At 38.4% G+C, this 23,047-nt stretch overlaps 1 protein-coding gene and 1 pseudogene across 2 annotated transcripts in view; both read left to right on the top strand.

The window, feature by feature from the left end:
- Positions 1-23,047, top strand: part of ATAD2 (ATPase family AAA domain containing 2) — a 71,476-nt gene that overhangs the window by 40,832 nt on the left and 7,597 nt on the right. For both annotated transcript variants that reach the window (XM_013051738.2, XM_004743511.3), the window contains 11 exons: positions 7,170-7,329; positions 8,712-8,802; positions 9,520-9,834; positions 10,422-10,554; positions 11,111-11,297; positions 12,162-12,347; positions 17,100-17,235; positions 18,228-18,424; positions 18,992-19,151; positions 22,081-22,203; positions 22,330-22,473. In XM_013051738.2, coding sequence (XP_012907192.1) covers positions 7,170-7,329; positions 8,712-8,802; positions 9,520-9,834; positions 10,422-10,554; positions 11,111-11,297; positions 12,162-12,347; positions 17,100-17,235; positions 18,228-18,424; positions 18,992-19,151; positions 22,081-22,203; positions 22,330-22,473 — 1,832 coding nt within the window. The remainder of the gene's footprint in view (positions 1-7,169; positions 7,330-8,711; positions 8,803-9,519; positions 9,835-10,421; positions 10,555-11,110; positions 11,298-12,161; positions 12,348-17,099; positions 17,236-18,227; positions 18,425-18,991; positions 19,152-22,080; positions 22,204-22,329; positions 22,474-23,047) is intronic.
- LOC101676760 lies at positions 3,544-5,241 on the top strand (annotated as a pseudogene).

Genomic DNA, 23,047 nt, shown 5'->3' with positions numbered 1-23,047 from the left:
GCCTGATAGCCTTCTTTGACTTGACGCTACACGGTTTCATTTGTTGCTATCAGTAAATTAAAATGTTAAATGCTATGATAAAAATTGTTGTGTCTGTAATACCCTACCAGTAATCATACAAACTTTTTATACATGGCACATTTCATCGTCATAAACCATACTGTATTCATTGTATTGAACTAACTGAGTGCTTACCATGTTCTGCAAACGTTCTGTAAGGAATTGGAGAAATTTTAGCAACAAAAATTGTAGTGCAGTTTGGGAAGCACATGCCATCTCATCACATGCCATCTCACAGCACATGTGATGTGAGATACATCACATGTATCTCAAGTTCATACATAGGTTTTTTAATTGAAGGATAGTTGACATACAATGTTGTTAGTTTAAGGTGTAAAACATAGTGATTCCGCAATTCTTTACATTAAGCTATGCCCATACCAGGATAAGTGTAGTTACCATCTGTCACCACACAACACTATTACAGTATTGACTATATTCCCCATGCTGTACTTTTCATCTGCATCACGTATTTTATAACTGTAAGTTTGTGCCATTTGATCTTCACCCATTTTGCTCGTCATCCAGCTCCCTTCCCTCTGGCAATTACCATTTTTTTTTCTGTGTTTATGGTTTCGTTTGTGTGGTTTTTGTTTTGTTTTTAGATTCTACATATAACTGAAATCATACGGTATTTGTCTTTACCTGACATTTCTCTTAGTATAACATCCCCTTGGTCAATCTATGTTGTTGCAAATGGCAAGATCCCATTATTTTTTGTGGCCGAGTAACATTCCCTTGTATACATATATAGCACATCTTTACCTATCCGTCATCTATTGATGGACAGCTAGGTTGCTTCCATATTTCGGCTATTGTAAACAATGCTTTATTAAACAGAGGTACATATACATTTTTGAACTAGTGGGGCTTTTTTGGGGGGGCAGTAAATAACCAATAGTGGAATTATTGGATTAAATGGGGAGATTGGTATTTTTATTTTTTAACTTTTTGAGGAACCTCTGTACTATTTTCCATAGTGGCTGTACCAACTTACAGTCCCAAAGGGTTTTCTTTTCTCCACATCATTGCCAACACTTAATATTTCTTGTCTTATTAGCCATTCTGACAGGTATAAAATGATATCTCATTGTGGTTTGATTTGCATTTCCCTGATGATTAGTGATGTTGACTATCTTTTCCTGTGTGGCTATCTGTATGTCTTCTTTGGGAAAATGCCCTTTCAAAGAATGTGCTCTTCCCATTTTTAAAATCAGATTATTTGGGTTTTTTTGGTGTTGTGTTGTAGAAGTTCTTTATATATTTTTGATATTAACAACTTTTCGGATATATCATTTGGAAATATCTTCTATTCAGTAGGTTGCCTTTTTGTTTTGTTGATAGCTTCCTTTGCTTTGCAAAAGCATTTTATTTTGGTGTATTCCCAGAAGTTTAACTTTGCTTTGGTTTCTTTTGCCTAAGAAGACACATCTAGAAAAATGTTGCAAAGGCTGACATCCAAGATATTACTTCCTATGTTTTCTTTAGGCAGTTTTATGGTTTCTGGTCTCATTTTTAGGTCTTTATTCCATTTTGAGTTTATTTTTGTGAATGGTGTAAGAAAGTGGTCTGATTTCAAAGATTGCCGAAGCAGTCCTGAGAAAGAGCAAAGATTTTGCTCTTGTATAGAGCACAGTCCCAGATTTCAAAATATGCTACAAAGCTATGGTAATCAGAACAATATGACACTGGCACAAAAATAGATGAAAGGGACAAGATAGAGACCCCAGAAGTAAATCCGCGCTATAGGGTCAATTAATCTGTGACAAATGAGGCAGGAATATGCAATGGGGACATTGTGTGTAAGACTATAGGATAGACAGTCTCTTCCGTAAATGGTATTGGGAAAACCAGGTGGCTATGTTTTATGAGGCTGAGCGCTACCTACTGCACTAATGAGGGACCTGGTTTCTACATTTTATATATATATATATATATATATATATATATATATATATATATATATATTTGGGAAAATATATATATGGGAAACTTAGTGTGCAAGTTTGGGGGGGTGTTTGGTTTTTTAAGATTTTATTTATTTATTTGAGAAAGAGGATGAGAGAGGGGAGAGTCAGAGAAGCAGACTCCCCGCTGAGCGGGGAGCCCAATGTGGGACATGATCCCAGGACTCCAGGATCATGACCTGAGCCAAAAGCAGTCACATAACCAACTGAACTACCCAGGCACTCTGGTTTTGTTTTTTTTTTTTTGTTTGTTTGTTTTTTTTTAAGATTTTATTTATTTATTTGACAGACAGAGATCACAAGTAGGCAGAGAAGCAGGCAGAGAGAGATGAGGAAGCAGGCTACCTGCTGAGCAGAGAGCCCGATGCGGGGCTCGATCCCATGACCCTGGGATCATGACCTGAGCCGAAGGCAGAGGCTTTAACCCACTGAGCCACCCAGGCGCCCCTGGTTTTGTTTTTTTTTTAACCGAAGACTTAAACAATCTGAGCATAAACATTTTTGTTAAATAAGCATTTTTTTTTTTTTAAGATTTTATTTATTTATCAGAGAGGTGGGGGGGAGAGAGCGAGCACAGGCAGACAGAATGGCAGGCAGAGGCAGAGGGAGAAGCAGGCTCCCCGCTGAGCAAGGAGCCGGATGTGGGACTCGATCCCAGGACGCTGGGATCATGACCTGAGCCGAAGGCAGCTGCTTAACCAACTGAGCCACCCAGGCGTCCCGTTAAATAAGCATTTTTTTTTTTTTTAAGATTTTATTTATTTATTTGACAGAGAGAAATCACAAGTAGGCAGAGAGGCAGGCAGAGAGAGAGAGAGAGAGGAGGAAGCAGGCTCCCTGCTAAGCAGAGAGCCCGATGCGGGACTCGATCCCAGGACCCTGAGATCATGACCTGAGCCGAAGGCAGGGGCTTAACCACTGAGCCACCCAGGCGCCCCCGTTAAATAAGCATTTTTAAAAGTTACATGATTAGGGGCGCCTGGGTGGCTCGGCGGGTTGGGCCTCTGCCTTCGGCTCAGGTCATGTTCTCAGTCCAGGGATCAAGCCTCTCATCGGGCTCTCTGCTCGGAGGGGAACCTGCTTCCCCCTCTCTCTCTGTCTGCCTCTCTGCCTACTTGTGATCTCTCTCTCTCTGTGTCAAATAAATAAAATCTTTACAATAAATAAATAAGTAAATAAATGTTACATGATTAAACTGTATTTTTTATTAGTAATAATACCAGTCAGATAATGCAAATAAGCGAGCTTGTGAATGCCTTAGAATATATGATTTTTAGCCTAAGAAAAAGAGGATTAAATATAAAATAAGTTAAATTAAAACCGTAAAATCTTGGGATGCCTGGGTGGCTCAGTTGGTTAAGCAGCTGCCTTCGGCTCAGGTCATGATCCCAGTGTCCTGGGATCGAGTCCCACATCGGGCTCCTTGCTCGGCAGGGAGCCTGCTTCTCCCTCTGTCTCTGCCTGCCATTCTGTCTGCCTGTGCTCACTCTCGCTCCCTCTCTCTCTCTGACAAATAAAGAAAATCTTTAAAAAACAAAAACAAAAAAACGTAAAATCTTTACTTTGAATTGGGAGTATCAGAATGAACTCACAATGATTTTTTTGAAGAAAAAATGGTTTCTAGCTCTGGACACTTTAAAAGGCCTAGAAGCTTTTACAATCCAGTAACAATTCGTACCCCTAGTACCCAAAATGTCGTTTCTAAATACTACAGCTCTTAGGAGGGATGGTAGATAATGGAAATAAGACAAGTCTGGAATACCATGTCATGCCCGGAAGCAAGGAGGCAATCAGAAACTACCGGGGTCGGAGCAGTGTGAAGAAGAAGAGGCGAGAACGACCCCCGGACCGGCCAAAGGGACGGGCCAAAGTCGGCGCGCTGCTGCATCCCGGCGTCCAGCGCTTACGTCCCGCCGCCGTCGCCACCATGCCCAAGAGAAAGGCTGAGGGGGATGCTACAGGAGATAAAGCCAAGGTGAAGGACGAGCCACGGAGAAGATCTGCAAGGTTATCTGCTTAACCTGCTCCTCCAAAGTCAGAGCCCAAGTCTAAAAAGGCCCCAGCAAAGAAGGGAGAGAAGGTACCCAAAGAGAAAAGGGGGAAAGCTGATGCCAGCAAGTATGGAAATAACCCTCAGAGAACGGAGACGCCCAAACAGACCGGGCACAGAAAGCTGAAGGTGCTGGAGATGCCAAGTGACGGGTGTGCATTTTTGATAACTGTGTACTTCTGGTGACTGTACAGTTTGAAGTGCTATTTTTTTTATCAAGTTTTATAAAAATGCAGAATTTTGTTTTACTTTTTTTTTTTTTTTTAAACTATGTTGCTAGCACACAGAACACTTCATTGTTGTTTTGGGGGAAGGGCATATGTCACTAATAGAATATCTCTGAAGCTAGATTGACACAGGGGGAAAACACCTTTCCCTCCTAGTTTTGAGAAACTTCCTCTTGGCTCCCAGGAGGAGGGGTTCCTTGACGTTGACACACATGAGCCGCCTGGGTACAAATCCCTTAGTGGCATGGAAAAAACTAAAATTCAGTTTTTATGTCCTCTTCTCCCTCTCTGCCTTCAACATAGACTTGACTCCCTTAAACCCAGAGACCTGTTGGAACCCGACCCCCAAGACATGGTTCCCAGTATGTCAGGCAATCTGGACTTGACAAAGTGTCACCACTGAGATGGCGTCCCTCAAAAGAGTTCCTTTTTAGCTCGTGGATCTTCAGATGGATAATGCTGCCATTTTCATTTCATTTCCTGAAAGTCAGGGTCGGCTTGTGAAACATTGTTAAAACAACATGCTAAATGTGAACTGTTCGCCCTCACTCTACGTCCCAGCTCCGAGCATCACATGAAGACTGCATTGGGTTTTATAGTGGCTTTCTGATTTTGGTAGTCCATTGAAGAAGGGAGTTTGAAAGTTGTTGTATACTGTTAATGATTGTCTGCCCATGTCCTGCCTGAAATACCATGATTGTTTATGAAAAGTATCTTTAATAAAGCTGGATACAGTTTGGCTTGGAAAAAAAAAAAAAAACTACCGGGGTCACATCAGAGTGACATAGTCAAAAAATTTTGAAGGAGTTTCCATGAACCAAGATGGGATAATTTGAGCATCAAAAAGAAGGACTAAAACAGAGTGAATAGCATCAAATACATAAAAACTGTCAGTTTTTAATGATTTTTTAAAAATAAAAACCGAATTGGTCACTCCAGAGGATGCTTAAAATAGTGACTCACTACTCTGAAAATTGATAAAGAAAATGAATCAAGCATTTCTTTTTCCTATCCTGTAGCTATGATTCAGACCATGATTCAGAGTAATTTAATAATTAATGGAGTAACATTATTCTTTATAGGAAAATCATAGTTTATAAATGCAAGGAAAATTATTGAAATAGAAAATTGCCATTTCGCAAATAGTGGATCAAGGCCTGTGGTTTTCAAGTGGTAGTGGATTTCTCCTCTTCCCCTTACATGGGTCAAATGTCTGGAGACATTTTTAATTGTCACAAATTAAAGGAGGTAGGTAAGGACCACAGGCGCTGTGAAACATCCTACAGTGCAGAGGACAGCTCTGTACAACAAAGTTACCTAACCCAAATGTTAATATGTGCCAAGATTAAGAAACCCTGATCTAAGCAATCAGCGGCTATAAAAACAGATAATAAGGTTGATAGTGAAGTTTATGATAAATGTAGTAAACTGGTAACACGTCACTTAAACCCAGTTCGCTGATCTTAAAGGGAAAACTCGCATTATGTGCCTCCTGCATATACAATAGCAAGTACACGGTATGTTCCGATGATACATGCTATCCCAAGTAGTTCAGCCTGCATCTGTTAAGCTTCTAGAGCTAATTGCCAGTTCATAGGAAATATGAAAGATAGAGGACAGGTTATTATATGTGCTGCCGAAGCGAGCACTAGAGGACAGGTTAAATGACCCTATTAGGAGGCAAGCAGACCAATCCAGAATATGGGAAGGAGATTTTAAAAGGCAAATGACCCAGTTACTTCAACAAATACATGGCATAAAGGAATAAAAAGGAAGATCCAACAGAAACTCTTGATTTGAGGGACATTTGACCAAGTGTAGTATATGGGTCTTGGCTTTAAAAAATCGAATGTGAAAAGATACTCTGAAACGATCAGGAAAATTCAATATTAGGTGATGTTAAGGGATTATTGTCATTTCCATTGGTATCCTAGTACTGTGGAGTTCTGCAGTCCTTATCTCAGAAATGCATTATTTAATATGAAATGTGTACGGATTAAATGATGTGTGTGAAGTTTTTGGGTTTTCTTCGTCAAAGAACTATTGGATTACATCAGAAAAAAGGACACTGATAATTGTTGAAAGTGGGTGATGAAGGGGTGCCTGGCTGGCTGAGTTGGAAGAGTACATGACTCTTGATTTCGGGGTCTTTAGTTCGAGCCCCATGTTGGGTGTAGAGATTTAAATAAACTTTAAAAAAGGGGGGGCGGTGCGCCTGGGTGTCTCAGTGGGTTAAAACCTCTGCCTTTGGTTCAGGTCATGGTCCCAGGGTCTTGGGATCGAGCCCCGCATCAGGCTCTCTGTTCAGCGAGGAGTCTGCTTCCCCCTCTCTCTCTGTCTGCCTCTCTGCCTACTTGTGATCTCTATCTGTCAAATAAATAAGTAAAATCTTAAAAAAGGGAGGGGGAGACAGTGGGTAATGAAGATGTGGAGGTTTTATAATTCTCTATCCATAGTTAAAATGTAATTGAAGTTTTATTTTTATGATTTATGTATATATTGTTTTATTTGGGCGTTCTTAGATAATGTATACACAATGGAGCATTTTTCACATAAAGTTTGTCTTTTTTTTTTTTTTTTTTTAAATTGTATCCTTTTTGGGCGACTTTCATGTTCCTATGTGAAGTTATGCTTCACAAAATGTCTTCCAGAACCCATTTGTGGCATTTTAAAGGCCATCTATGTTTTTCATTGATTGTAATCTCTGTATGCCATTTAGTGTGTTATTTTACAGTTTTTAATCTATTGGAAATAATGGCATGCTCTGAGAAAATTTGTTCACATGCTTAATCTATTAAATCTTAGCAAAAGAAGACATACTTAGCATCATATGTTTAATCTCTTCTCTCTTATTTTTACATTTAGTTCCATTGTTTCCACCTTGCTAGCACTTATGGATGGATTGGACAGCAGAGGAGAAATTGTGGTCATTGGTGCAACCAACAGACTGGATTCTATCGATCCTGCTTTGCGAAGGCCTGGTCGCTTTGACAGAGAATTCCTTTTCAGCCTGCCTGACAAAGATGTAGGAATTTAACATGTTTCAGATTTTGACAGAATGTGTTGTCCATATCATGGACAAATCTTGGCACAGTAAAAATTTGAAAATTGAGTTTTGTATGTTCTGAAGCAAAAGTCATATGTGATTAACATCCAAATATATATATGTGTGTGTGTGTTTTTAGGAAGGCATTATTTTATTTAAAGAAAATAACTTGGATTTTTTGTTTATTTTTTTATTTTTTATTTTTTTTTTTAAATAATGCCTTCCCAAAAAATACTCTTAAAATTTTCTCAATTTGAGGGTCACCTGGGTGGCTCAGTCAGCGAAGCATCTAACTCTTGATTTCGGCTCAGGTCATGATCTCAGGGTTGGGAGATGGAGCCCTGCAGCACATTTCATGCTCAGGGCAGAGTCCGCTTGAGATTCTCCTGTCCCCTTTCCTTCCGCCCCTTCCCCTACTCATGGGCTCTCACTCTTTTTCAAATCAATCAATCAGTCTTTTAAAAAAAAAGTTTCTCAATTTCAGCATGGCCTTTGGTTGTTAACCATACAACTTTATTTTGCTTTAGAACACGTGGCCTAATGAACAGTCAATCCTCAGCCAGTTTATTAGCATTGGCTTTTTCATGGGTACTACCATATGATCCTACGCAGTTATTTTAAAACTGCTTAATTATATTTTGGGTGCCTGGGTGGCTCAGTTGGTTAAGCGACTGCCTTTGGCTCGGGTCATGATCCTGGAGTCCCAGGATCGAGTCCCACATCAGGCTCCCTGCTTGACAGGGACTCTGCTCCTCCCGCTGACCTCTCTCTTCGCATGCTCTCTCTCTCTCTCATTCTTTCTCTCTCTCTCTCTCTCTCTCTCTCAAATAAATAAAATCTTTAAAAAAAAAAACACCTGCTTAATCTTTTGAGAACCAAGCAGGAAAATATGAGTAGAGCTGCCAGTGCTCTAAAGAACAATTTTCAGGGCACCTGGGTAGCTTGCCTGGTTAAGCATCCAACTCAACTTCAGCTCAGGTCATGAGATCAGGCTCTGCCCTCAACGGGGAGTCTGCTACTCTCCCTGTGCCCCTCTCCCCACAGGTGGGTGCTGTCTCTCTCTCTGGAATAAATAAGTAAATCTTTAAAAAAAATACAATGTTTAATGCGTACCAGAATGAAGACTAATCCTATCATTATTTAATTTGTCTCATACACATTTATGGTGACTAGAACTTGAGCACTATAAAGGCAGATATTCTTTAACATAAACTCCTTAAATGCTTACAAATAACATCATCATCTTATCATTTTTAATGTTTCATATTTTTTATTATAATAGGTATTGATTTCTGTATGATTTTAGATAAAATCCGAATAGCACCTTATTATTTAAAAAGTTAAATTGTTCTTCTTCGTAGGCTCGAAAAGAAATTCTTAAGATTCACACAAGGGATTGGAATCCTAAACCACTGGACATATTTCTAGAAGAACTAGCAGAAAACTGTGTTGGTAAACATTGCTTTACGCATTAAAAGATAAAATGCATGTGTTTCACAGCTGAAACAAGTTGTAGCCTTGCATCGTTATGTTTAAAGAAATACAGGTTATGTTTGTTTCTAATCTCTTATTTGTGGCATGTTTTCTTCTTAAAAAATCCTGGATATTAAATAGAGATATTTGATGAATTGGCTGTTGTAGAATTTGAAAGCCAAGTTAGACAATAATAATAATAATAACAGCCATCTTTTGCTCTTCACATTTTTCTAGTCATTCTGTTCAGCATTCTACATATATTATTTCAAGAAATTCTCACATCAGTCCAGTGAAGTAGGTAGCATTATCCCTATGTAGATGTAGAAATGGCTGAGAGAGCATAAATGTTCCTCCAACGATCATATGTGTAGTAAGTGATAAACTGGAATTTCACCCTAGTCTGTCTGATTTTAAAACTCTTGTTCTTAAAAAAAAAAAAAAAAACAAAAAAAAAACTCTTGTTCTTGAATGCTCTGTGTATTTAGTGTTTGTACATTACACTTGCAAAAGTTGCTAGATTTGTTTATGGTTATTACTACCATTGTAAGTTCACTGGGTAAAAGAGAAATGTTAGCCTTATTCTAAGTATTTTTCTAGTATATTGCTAGGTGGTGTTTTAATTTTCTTTTAACCATGGTCATGCTAATAGGGTGATGATTTACATTTAAAAAATTTTTTGGTTGCCTTGGATAGGATACTGCGGTGCAGATATTAAGTCAATATGCTCCGAGGCTGCTTTATGTGCTCTGCGTCGACGCTACCCGCAGATCTATACTACTAGTGAGAAACTACAGTTGGATCTCTCATCAATTAACATCTCCGCTAAGGACTTTGAGGTAGCCATGCAGAAGATGATACCAGCTGCCCAGAGAGCTGTGACGTCACCTGGGCAGGCACTGTCCTCTGTTGTGAAACCACTCCTGCAAAGCACCGTTCACAAGATCTTAGAAGCTCTGTATAGAGTATTTCCACATGCAGAAATCAAAGCAAATAAAGCACTGGACTCAGGTGTGCAACTTGATTGACCGTTTAAAGTTAGCTTTCATAATCAGTAAAGCTAAATGTTTTACACACCCGAAGTGTTTCTTCACAAAAGAGCCTCCTCAGGGCACCTGAGTGACACGATCAGTTGAGCATCTGACTCTTGGTTGCAGCTGAGGTCCAATCTGGCCGTGGGTCTTGGGATCAAGGCCTGTGTCAGGCTCTGCGCACTCAGCACGGAGTCAACTTGAGTTTCTCCCTCTGCGCCTACCCCCTGCTCACACGCATGCTCTCTTTTTTTCCTCCCTCTCAAAATAAGTAAATAAATATTTTAAAAATAATAATAAAAAGAGCCTCTTGAAAGGAATTTAGTCATGTTTTGCCTGGGTAGTTGAAGGAAATTTACTTCATAGATTGCCCTCAATTAAATCTGTTTTAAGTTTGAAATGGCATTTTTATATTTATTTCTTACTCATGTCTATACAGATATTTTATATTCTTAAAAAATTTTATTATACATTTCTTGTATATTGATTTGTTAATAACTAAAGCATTACATAAACATTTGCTTTGCAATCCAGAAAGTTACTAATGCATATTCTTTTGTTTTATAGATATTTCATGTCCTCTGCTAGAAAGTGACTTGGCATACAGTGATGATGAAGTTCCATCTGTTTATGAGAATGGCCTTTCTCAAAAATCCTTAAATAAGACAAAAGAAAATTTTAATTTTCTTCATTTGAATAGGTATATTTCCCCTGCAAATGAATGTTTATAGCTTTTTTTGGTGTATAAATTCCCTAAAACTAAAAGATGTTGATTGAATAAAAGATACTGGATGATTTTTTTTTAGGTTAAAATATCAAGCATTTTTATCATTACAGTTGCACTGTAGTAGAAATTTCACTGAATAAAGTAATCCTAAAATCTGTGAAGGTTAATATTTTCCAGAAACCTTGTGAACCATGTTATTATGGATTAACAAGCTGCATAGTCAAAAAATTTTTACTTTAAGAGAGTTAAAGGGGCACCTAGGTGGCTCAGTGGGTTGGGCCGCTGCCTTCAGCTCAGGTCATGATCTCAGGGTCCTGGGATCGAGTCCCGCATCGGGCTCTCTGCTCAGCGGGGAGCCTGCTTCCCTCTCTCTCTCTCTCTCTGCCTGCCTCTCCATCTACTTGTGATTTCTCTCTGTCAAATAAATAAATAAAAATCTTTAAAAAAAAAAAAAAGAGTTAAAAATGCGTAATTTGGGAGGAAAATTTTAAATTTTTGCTTTTTCTAAAATACAGCTACTTTCTTTCAGAAATGCATGTTATCAACCTATGTCTTTTCGACCAAGAATATTGATAGTGGGAGAACCAGGCTTTGGGCAAGGTTCTCATTTGGCACCAGCTGTCATCCATGCTTTGGAAAAATTTGCAGTATATACGTTAGACATCCCTGTTCTTTTTGGAGTCAGTGCTACATCTCCTGAAGAAACGTGTGCTCAGGTAAATTCATCGTTGCCCAACAAATAAGCTGGAAGAACAATCTTCCAGAGACACAATCTAGAGTTGCTTTACCCTTTTTGAACTGGGTTTTCTTGTCGTTCTGATTTCTGCCTCCAGGTTTATGAATTAGAACTGTAGGCGCACCTGGGTGGCTCAGTGGGTTAAACCTCTGCCTTCGGCTTGGTTCGTTGTCTTAGGGTCCTAAGATCGAGCCCCACATCAGGTGCTCTGCTCAGTGGGGAGCCTGATTCCCTCTCTCTCTCTCTCTGCCTGCCTCTCTACTTACTTGTGATCTGTCTGTCAAATAAATAAAATCTTTTAAAAAAGAAAAAAAGAACTGTAGGTAATGGCCTACTCATCAAAGAGTATAGATTTAAATCACATTTCCACCATTTAATGTCTGTGTAACCTTAGGGAAGCTGTTAGATCTCTGCCTTGTTTTCCCCTTGTACAAACTGGAGGTAATAATAGTACCCTTGTGTGGCTGATGTGAGAATTCGTGAATAAAGTATTTAATAAAACAGTAACTGCTATGTGGTGTGTACTCAGATTTTCCACTGCTTCTGTTTTTTGCTATTTTCCTTTTAAAATTTTTTAAACATAGTTTTATATTTTTATATTGAACACAAGTCTTCTAGACTGATTGAGATGTTTTCTTTCTAATTGCTTGAAGCAACCATGTTTTCCTAAAAATGAGACTTTTACAAAACATTTAAACATAAGAATATGAGACTAGGGAAGCATTTTAAAAACTTGAGCGTTTTATATTATAATTCTAGGAAGTTAAACATTGCTCCAGATTAAGAAAGCAAGCATTACTAATATACTGACTTTAACTAAATATAATTTTTTTCCCTCTACTAGATGATTCGTGAAGCTAAGAGAACAGCACCAAGTATAGTATATGTTCCTCATATCCACTTGTGGTGGGAAATAGTTGGACCAACACTCAAAGCCACATTCACTACATTGTTACAGAACATTCCTTCCTTCGCTCCAGTTCTACTACTGGCAACTTCGGACAAACCCCATTCTGCTCTGCCGGAAGAGGTAATCTGAGGGGGGAGAATCACTGTACTTTAAAAAGAGACTTATTAAAATTTTATTGTAAAAATTTCAAGTTTACAGAGGTGAATAATAGGGTATGGAAAAGTTTTTCTTATCGAAAATGTCACGTTAACTATCTGGTATATAGACTTGTTGGGCAGGATGGTATGTGTGTATATGTGTATAGTAGGGCTACATTATAAATTTTTTCTCTAACAAAAATAGGAGTGAGTTAGTTGTATACTATTTTGCACTTTGCTTTATATGTGTATCTATATATAATGTATTTTTCAGGACACAGTCTCATTTCTTTTAAAAGCAACATGGCTTTTTCCATTATCTTGATAAGCTGCATAGCTTTTTCCGTTATCTTGATGTACCAAAAGTTATCCAGATTCCTGTTCGTAGATGGTTTTGTGGTTTTTTAGGTTTTTTCTGTTGAACTGCCCAACTGGGCTACTGGGTTTTAGTTTATATGAACATTACTGTATGTATATTTCTAGCATCCATTCCTAAAAGTATAATAATTATAGCTTAGTAAAGAGTATGCTCATTTAAAATTTTTGATGGCACTAAATTACTGTCTTTTGAGTTTATGCCCATCTAGACAACTACCAGAAGTTCATGCTTTTTCTGCCTGGAATACTCTTATAGATATTTGCCTGGCATGACCCTTTATTTTTCTCAGGTCTCTGCCAAGTATCACCTTAGAAAGGCCTTCTCTGATCAGTTTCTCAGTTATAGTGGTCAGATCCTTTTGCCCATCACTCTCTTTTCCCTTACTCTATTTTGTTTTTTATCACTGCCTGCCATTAAATATTTGTTTGCCTTTCTGTCTCCTAGCAGAATGTAAAATACATGAAGTAAGACCCCCCCACCTTTCAATGATCAGAGTACATAATAGGCATATTGTAGGCTTCTATGTGTGAATAAGTTTGTGAATACCTTTCTTTTTTTCTTTTTTTTTTTAAAGATTTTATTTATTTATTTGACAGAGAGAGAGATTACAGGTAGGTAGAGAGGCTGGCAGAGAGAGAGAGAGAGAGAGAGAAGCAGGCTCCCCGCCGAGCAGAGAGCCCGATGTGGGACTCGATCCCAGGACCCCGAGATCATGACCCGAGCCGAAGGCAGCGGCTTAAACCACTGAGCCACCCAGGCGCCCCTGTGAATACCTTTCGTATGTGTGAATACCTTTGGCAAAATTGGTTTGCATTTTTTTAAGACTGTGGGTGGAAGATAAATTCAGGTATTTTATTAAAGAAATATTTATTGAGTCCTTCTTTGTTAGGCATAGTTCTAGATACTGGGAATATAGCATTGAAAAATAGAGACAAAAATTTCTATCTTCCTAGGACTTACATTTTAATTGTAGGGGGAGAGAAAAAGAAATAAAATATATAATATTAACCTCTTGCTATGGAGGGAAATTCAGCTAAGCAATACCAAAAGAGTGTGATGGGTCACAATGTTAAACAGTCTTAAGTAAGACCTCACTAAGAAGATGACTTTTGAGGAAAGACCTGAAAAAAGTAAGGCAGTGAGTAACCCCATTGGGCATCTGAGGGACAAGGGTTTCTGGCAGAAGAAAAGGAAGTGCAAAGGCCCTGAAGCAATAGCATGTTTGGTGTGTTGGAAGAAACAGCAAGACCAGGGTGGCCAGAGCAGTGAGTGAAGAGCAGAATGAAGGACTCAAGTTATCGGAGGACAAGATGATGTCCCTGTTGCCTCTGTTCTAATAGTTGATTGTGAGTTATTCAACTGAAAATGGAATAATCCAGGGAATAAACATGTGTATGTTACAGACTCAAAGGCTTCTAGTTTAGTTAATCTGATTCTCGACACTTCCTTTATATTGGCTTCTTCATATGGATATTTCAGTTTTGTTGAGACACTTTCCTCACCGTTCAGTTTGTTAGTGCGGACTTCTAAAGAAATCAGCTTATTTTGAAAGATTTTCTTATCTTAATCTCTATTTTCCGGATACTATATAGAACCTGTTAAATCTCTTTTCATCATGAAAACTCTGTATATATGATTACTCTGTTTATTTGTATCTCCCCAATCTGGCCTAGGCTTCTTCACACTAAACATTTCTTCTGTGATAGGGTATATTCCTTAGTGTTATTAATACAACAGAAATTTATTTCTCGTTCACTTAACTATACTATGCAGATGACTGCATTCACATCTGTCCTCCCCCATGTGGTCGTTCCACACACACACGGGCTGAGAGAGCTTTCCCTTTCTCATCACGTGGCTTTCCAACTTGCTTTCTTTCCACCTCACTTCTGCCATGCCAAGCAGCAGTCACCAGAGTCGTTCGTCCTTAGCTAGAGCGGTGAGGGTGGGCCCAAAGACCACCATGGTAGAGTAGGGACTATCTGTGGCTGCCAATATCAGGAAGAATGGGGAGACCCTGTTGCCCAGAAAGCAAATTACAGGTACATTCTATTTCCAGTATAGACAGGCTTCTTCATAATCACTGGAAGTAGAAGCTAGAATAAACAGAAGCATCATCTATGGGTAGTTAAGAATTCAAAGGCAAAAGATGAGCTATAAATAAGTATTTGAGAAAGACAGTTCAATGAATAATCATATCCATGCATCACCAACAGACTGTTGTAGAAAAGAACCAATTGGAGATAATTATGCATGAAATAACTCCCCCCCCCCATAAAAAAATTCCATGAAGCTTTTGAAAAGGAGCAAACACAGATGAAGAATGAATTATTGAAATGGAACATCACGGGATCAGGAATTCTTATGGTGTATGATACAAAAGGACAGGGATTTGAAAAGGGAGGAAAAAAGCTAAAATAAAGGCAATCAGTTTGCATCTAACATGCAGTTATTGGGCCATATGAGAAGAGAAAATAAATGTAGAAGAGAAAATATTCACAAACTAGAACATTTTATAGAGTTAAGGAATACCTTAAATTCAGATGTAAGAGTTTCTGTGTTCTAACTGGTGGATATTAAAAGGCCCACATCTAGATAAACTTTCAGGATTTCAGAAATACAGAGGAAAATTTAAAAATCTACCAAGAGAGAAAATATTACTAGGAAGGACTGAAAATCAAGTTGCTTCTACCTTCTCATTGGTAACACTAGCTACTAAGGACGCAAGTGAGCAATATTTATTTCCAGAGTTTTGAAGGAAAATAGTTTTCTTTACAACAAAGTTAGCATTTGAGAGAGAGGACAAAGGTAAATTTTTAAATACTTTTTTTTTTTTTAAAGATTTTATTTATTTATTTGAGAGAGACAGTGAGAGATAACATGAGCGAGGAGAAGGTCAGAGAGAGAAGCAGACTCCCTGTGGAGCTGGGAGCCCGATGTGGGACTCGATCCCTGGACTCCGGGATCATGACCTGAGCTGAAGGCAATCGTCCAACCAATTGAGCCACCAAGGCGTCCCTAAGATTTTTAGAGAGAGAGGCAGGGGGAGAGGGAAAGAGGGAATCCTAAGTAGGCTCCGTGCCCAGCGCAGAGTCTGATGCAGGACTCAAACTCACAACCCTGAGATGATGAGCTAAAATCAGGAGTCAAATGCCTAACCACCTGAGCCACCCAGATGCCCCAAAAGACATTTTCAAATATGTAATGCCTAGGAATCTATTAGTTATAAACCCTTGACTGGAAGAATTAATTATTAAAGGATTAGAAATTTCTCTTAGATCTTTATTTTGTAGAAATAAGAAGAAGTGAACAAAGAAAACAGTAAAACTTACTGTCAGGAAATTGTGATAGAAAAAAATGTTTAAGAAATATGAAACTCAGATGGTCTTAGTCTGAATTTGATAATACCAGGAAGAGCATAGTGGAGGAGAATAAGGAAGTAAAAGCACATTCAGATTTTTGTGTGATATGTAGATGTTGATTAACCTTACAGTTTGCTAGAAAAAGTTTAACTTTATCTGTTAAAACTTAGAGTTAAAACTTAACTTTATCTGTTAAAATAAAAGAGTAGAAATAGAGCATATAACATCTAGGCCACCAGAAAGGGGGAAGAGACACATATTTCAATAAAAATCCCAGCAAAATAGCTAGGATCCTAAAATTCAGCGATGAAGGAAAAAAACTGCTTGAATTTCCAAGAAAATATTGAAAAAGCAATGAGGTTCTTGGCCCGCCAAATACTAAAGCATACCTCAAAATTAGAAATTAAAATTGTGGAATTTGGGCTGGCTTAGAGAAATTAACATAATAAAATCCATGAGACTCTTGTTTACAAAAAAGTTGAGTAAATGAATTAGCAAAGATAGAGACATTTCATAAATGATGTGGAAATAATAGGACAAAAAGCTTCATATAACATACCAGGAACATCTTCTTATACGGGAGCATGGAAGACCCTGTAAATGAGGTGATGCAAAAGCTATGAATGTAAACTTCTGTATGTCAGACATACCCAAAACAAAGTACATAAGCATCACACAAGAAATAAACATTATTTTCCTCTAATAATAATAATGAATAAAATGGGGGGCACCTGGGTTGTTCAGTCAGTTAAATGTCTGCTTTCAGCTCTGGTCTTGATCTCAGGGTCCTGGGGTCACCCCACATCGGTCTCCCTGCTCAGCAGAGAGCCTGCTTCTCCCTGCCTCTCTGCCTACTTGTGATCTCTGTCTGTCAAATAAATAAATAAAATCTCTAAAAAAAAAAAAATGCGTGTAATAACCTACTGTTACATTGAATGGTATTTACATAGTATTGTGTATACACATATGTAATGCATATATTTTCTCCTTTAAGGTGCAAGAATTGTTTATCCGTGATTATGGAGAAATTTTCAATGTCCAGTTACCTGGTAAAGAAGAAAGAACAAAATTTTTTGAAGATCTAATTCTAAAGCAAGCTGCTAAACCTCCTTTATCAAAGAAGAAAGCAGGTTAGTTTATCAAAATTTGACATATAATAATTTTGAGAAAGTGGGAATAAAATATTAATGGCATCATCATCGTCTAATAACACAAACTCAAAACTTCAGTCATTAGGTTTGCTAACATGTCTCTAAGCTTCCCATTAAAGTGTACAAGGCCTTTCCTAGTGTGGTCCTAGTCCATGGAGAATTTGAGCTGGAATTCATAGTAAAGCTCCAGCCTGTCTGCCCAAGCCCATTTTTGGCACATTTATTCTCTCCACCTTCCCCTTTCTCTTTCTTCGCAAAACACTCTGTCTTTACACTACATGCAACATATTGTTGTCTTTTCGTAATTTCATTTATGCTTGCTCTCTGTCATCAATGCTTCTACCCTTTTTGCCTATTTCTGCCTAAGGAACCACTTGTCCTTCTACTATAACTCATTTTTTCCTCCTTCACAGAGCTAGGCAAAATTAATTTTCTACCATTATGACCCATTGTACTTTTTTTCATCCTACTGATAGACATTAGTGATGTGATAATTGTCTTAACCCCTTATAGATTGTCAATTTGTTGGGGCAGGACTCTCATATGCCTTCTTTTATCCTGAGTATTCAGTGCATGTCTGTTTAAACAAAATTAAACTTATTACATTGGAAACATACCACAATTTTTTATTAGTTCAGAAATTAACTAGTAAAAAGCTTTTTTAATAGAATTTTCTTGTGCTGGAAATAATGCATTTTCAAAGTTTTAATAGCCTCTTAAATGATTTTAAAATGAAAAAGAGGTAATGACCTAGGAATTAACATTAAAAATTACAAATTACAAAAAAATAAAAATTATAGTTGTTGCTGGAGGGGAGCTAGAGATAGAGATTATGGTAGCACTTGAGTATTTCAAATCCTCTAAATCCCGGCAGATGTGAGGAGGATAGTCCCTGAAGCTTGACCACTGAATCATGTGTCACTCTTTTTGTGATGGGAGAGTAGTAACTAAAATCTTGCATTCACGTGAAGTTTTGCAGGCCTTGGAGGTACTCCCTGTAGCACCACCACCTGAGCCAAGACCGCTGACAGTAGAAGAAGTGAAACGACTAGAAGAACAAGAGGAAGATACCTTTAGAGAACTGAGGATTTTCTTGAGGAATGTTACACATAGGCTTGCTATTGACAAGCGATTCCGAGTATTTACTAAACCTGTTGACCCTGATGAGGTACTGATTTAATCTTTGGCTCGAATGTGTTCTAAACTATAATGAACTAGAGAATATTTGAGTTGTTTATGTGGTTCCCTATCTACTCTCTGAGCTTATTTTATGTAGAATATACTGAGTAGTGTCCTAACCATGTGGAGGCTTCAAAGCTATGCGCAATGCATTTTTCTTTCCTCTAAAGAGTAGTCAGTTAACTTTGTCTGCCAACCCAAACATTCTAGATGTGATTTAAGATTGACTTAATGCTACATAATATTATTGTGACTTACATGGTTTGGAGTGAGCTAGAGAGTGAAGCTGAAGTCTTAAGTTGACATTGAAGGATGGGTGACATTTGGATAAGGAAAGAGGAATAAGATATTACTGGAGATATAAGTGCCCAAGAACAGAAGTAAATATAAAACAAAACCAGCTTTAAATAGAGTCAAAGGTTTCATATTAATACATTATTGTTATTCTTATGTATTTGTTCTCTCTCCCCTATATTGCCTGGCAGAGCAACTGGACTCAGATGTTTTTTTATGTTCAGAGTTAACTTAGTGATTTGGTCATTTGCTTGAATTTTAGGTTCCTGATTATGTCACTGTGATAAAGCAACCAATGGACCTTTCATCTGTAATCAGTAAAATTGATCTCCACAAGTATCTGACTGTGAAAGACTATTTGAGTGATATTGATCTAATCTGTAGTAATGCTTTAGAATACAATCCAGATAGAGATCCTGGAGGTGAGCATTAGTGGATTTTTTCCCCCTGGGGGCGTGGAACAGGGACCGCTAACATGTAGTGAGGTGACATAAACATTTTACATTCACAGTGCCATTCAATACAAGATTATTCTCATTTTACAGTTGATGAAAATGAATTTTAAAAACTTAGGGGACGCCTGGGTGGCTCAGTGGATTAAAGCCTCTGCCTTCGGCTCAGGTCATGATTCCAGGGTCCTGGGATTGAGCCCTGCATTGGGCTCTCTGCTTAGCAGGGAGCCTGCTTCCTCCTCTCTCTCTGCCCGCCTCTCTGCCTACTTGTGATCTCTGTCAAATAAGTAAATGAAATCTTTAAGGGGAAAAAAAAAAAACCTTAGGGTCATACTGCCAGGAAGTGGCAGAGGCAGAATTTGAATGCAGGTTTCTTTGACTACAGAATACCCGTATTTACAATTCCGTGGCCTACCTTCTAATGACACAAAATTGTACAACTACTTCACTTCTTTCCTTTGTTTATCAGCACTCTTTCTCTAAGTGGAAAATAAACACTCTGCAATAAAAAAGGTTTAAAAGAATTTTCTTAGTTAAGACCACTGTGATTTTTATTACAGAAGTAATATAGGATACTTGCTAATTTTTTTTTTAAGATTTATTTTAGAGAGAGAGAGCAGTGAGAAGGGCAGAGTCTCAAGTAGACGCTGCGTGGAGCCTGATGCGGGGCTCCATCTCGGGACTGTGAGATCATGACCTGAGCCAGAACCAAGTTGGACACTTCACTGAGCCACCCCAATAACCCCAACTTGCTAATATTTTAAAAACTAAACCCTCTAGATTTATTATGTTGATTACTTCATAATGTATATAAATGTTGAATCACTGTGTTGTACACTTGAAACTCATATAATATTGTAAGTCATCTATACTTCATAAGTCCCTCATTTCCTCTCTCCAGAGGTGGACACTGTTAAGTTTGGGGATATCTTTTTAGACCTTTTCTATACCTGTACCTCTACCTAGTCTGTCCTCCCCTATACAATCTATTAAAAAAATAAAATTTACAGAGTAAGGGATTTTTAATGATATATTTGTTCATATATATAATGATATAGTCAACTATATATTTGATATACACTTACTCATACCCCAAAATATTTTTCTTAAAATATTAAATATTGACAAGTAAATATTGAATGTATTTACACTTATAACTATATTAATATATAATAATGTAAACAAATTTTTAAATTTTTCTAAAATATCTCTTTTTTTTTTTTTAAGATTTTGTTTATTTATTTGACAGATCACTAGTAGGCAGAGAGGCAGGCGGGTGCTGGGGGGGGAAGCAGGCTCCCTGCTGAGCAGAGAGCCCAATGCAGGGCTCGAACCCAGGACTCTGGGATCATGACCTGAGACAAAGGCAGAGGCTTTATCCCACTGAGCCACCCAGATGCCCCAAAATATTTCCTAGAATATTTCTTTTTCCTAGCTTACTATTTTTGTTTTATGGGTAGTGTCCTTAACACTCTCGGTGGATAATACTTTTAATAGTCCTGTTTGCTGTGTTAACTCCCTCCCCGAGTACGTTGGCTTTCTGTTTTTCTAGTTGGTAGTGTTTATAAATTAGGCCAATTAGCATAGGGACCTACTGAAAGTTTCTTTGACAATTGAAAAGCTCACTGTTCTGCTCCGGGGCCTCTGCCCTCAGCTCCCCTAGGCTTTTCCCTACAGTTCAGAGTTCTGTAGGTTCATGCTGGGGAGCTGAGAACCCCCTTAACTGTAGAAAGAAGGAAGCATTTATGCTGGAGACTGTATCATGGCAGTCACGCTGCTGCCACGTCTCCCGTCCATGTGACAACCTAAAATGACTTGAGACCAGTGGTGTGCCTGTAGCCGCAGTCAGCATCTCCTTACAGGCCTGTTAGGATGCAGCTTGCAAGGCCCCATCCTCATTGTGTCTGATTCTGTAGATGCAGGGTAGAACGTGAGAATTTACATTTTTGACAAGTTTCCACACGACGCTGATGCTGCCACACCTGGGGAACCAGGGCTTTTACTTTTGCCTGTGCCTTTCTTCAGGCCCAAATGCCACGTTCGAAATCCCCTGAAGAATCCTTCTGATGTGACAGCTGTGGCTGCCAGCACTAAGCTGGGTGTGAACAGTGCAGCCTGCTGCCCTGGGAGGGAGCCGATCCAGTTGTTGAAGCAATTTTACATTCACCCATTACCTGCCCTCAGCCTCAAAGCATGTTCCGGTTCACAGTGCTTGGGCTCTTGAGTAGAGGGGCATGTCCAGTGTTTCCTGTGTCAGGTTGCTGTTCCGTTGTCTGTTTAGTTTCTCTCTCAGTGCAATAGCATCCTATCTTCTAAAATTCCCTTATGTCTTGGGGTGCCTGGGTGGCTCAGTGGGTTAAGCCGCTGCCTTCGGCTCAGGTCATGATCTCAGGGTCTGGGATCGAGTCCTGCGTCAGGCTCTCTGCTCAGCAGGGAGCCTGCTTCCTCCTCTCCCTCTCTCTGCCTGCCTCTCTGCCTATTTGTGATCTCTCTCTGTCAAATAAATAATAAAATCTTTAAAAAAAAAAAGAAAGTTAAAATTCCTTTACGTCTCTAGCTCAGTAATGACATCAGTAGCCTTCCTTGCTGTTTTTGTTGTCATCATGTTGTTGTATAGTCTCACTGTTGATTGATGTTGTTTTTGTTGTTGTTTTTATGATATTTCAAGGGGAGCTAGATAGGACAGAGCAATAAAATCGTTCAGGTTTAGTCTGCTATATTGAATCGGATGTCCAGAACATTAGAGTAACAGTAAAAACAGAATGATACAATTGCAGTAACACAATACATGGTAAAAGTAAAAAAGGAATTTTAGTGACTATGATCTTAACATGTTGAGTTTATTTTTGGTAAATTATTAAAAGCGATTTTAAAGTTGAATTCTTGATTCATTTCTCAGATCGTCTTATTAGGCATAGAGCCTGTGCTTTAAGAGACACTGCCTATGCCATAATTAAAGAAGAACTTGATGAAGACTTTGAGCGGCTTTGTGAAGAAATTCAGGAGTCTAGGAAGAAGAGAGGTAGGAAAATGATGTGGCATCAGAAAAAAGATGCTTCCCATGTAGTGTATTGAGTCCTTTATATTAACCCTTCAGATAATTTTGAAATCTGGACATTTGACTTGATATCCCATGTCTATTTATAAGGTTGTAGCTCTTCCAAGTATGCCCCATCTTACTATCATGTGATGCCAAAGCAAAATTCCACCTCTGCCGGTGATAAAAGATCAGATCCAGAGCAGAATGAAAAACTCAAGACAACCAGTACTCCTGTGGCTTGCAGTACTCCTGGTAAGTGCCCTCGGGTAGCTTTTCCTTAATGAAACTAGCCTTTATTTTCTGCTGATGCCATTTACTTTCTCCTTAGTCTCCTCTATTTATATCGATGCAATAAATTAGTTTGATTTTGTTAATGTTAAGGCAACTTTGCAGTCTTGAAATAAATCCAGGTTTATATGATACACCACTTGCGGTCCCACTCACCATCACTTAATGCGGATTGACTGATTTGAAATTGATTTTCATTTCTATAAATTCTAGTCTGTTTCCTCTTCCTCCTTATTCTTAGGGTATAACTCCAGAGGGTACTAACCTAGAGCCCATGGTTTTTCCCAAGGCCTGCCTTCCTTGGCAGGCTCTTCATTCCAGTTTCGGTTCTTTAAGCCCTGTGAATGCCCCAACTCTCTTCAGCAACTTAGACTCTCAGTTATTCATTTGTTTTTCCAGATTCTGTATCATAATTCCTCAGTGCCTTGTTAGATCTCAGATGCTTTTAAATAGAATTTTTAAAATTCTGTGTGTGTGTGTTGCTGGGGTTGGAACATTACGTATTGCATGCTTGTCCATCCTGGGATAAGTGGTTTGA

The sequence above is a fragment of the Mustela putorius genome, unplaced genomic scaffold (assembly GCF_011764305.1).
Source record: "Mustela putorius furo isolate JIRA1106 unplaced genomic scaffold, ASM1176430v1.1 tig00000228_pilon_pilon_pilon, whole genome shotgun sequence".
Taxonomy (NCBI): Eukaryota; Metazoa; Chordata; class Mammalia; order Carnivora; family Mustelidae; genus Mustela; species Mustela putorius.
The sequence above is the reverse complement of the archived record's forward strand: the minus strand, read 5'-3'. Positions and strand labels throughout refer to the sequence as shown.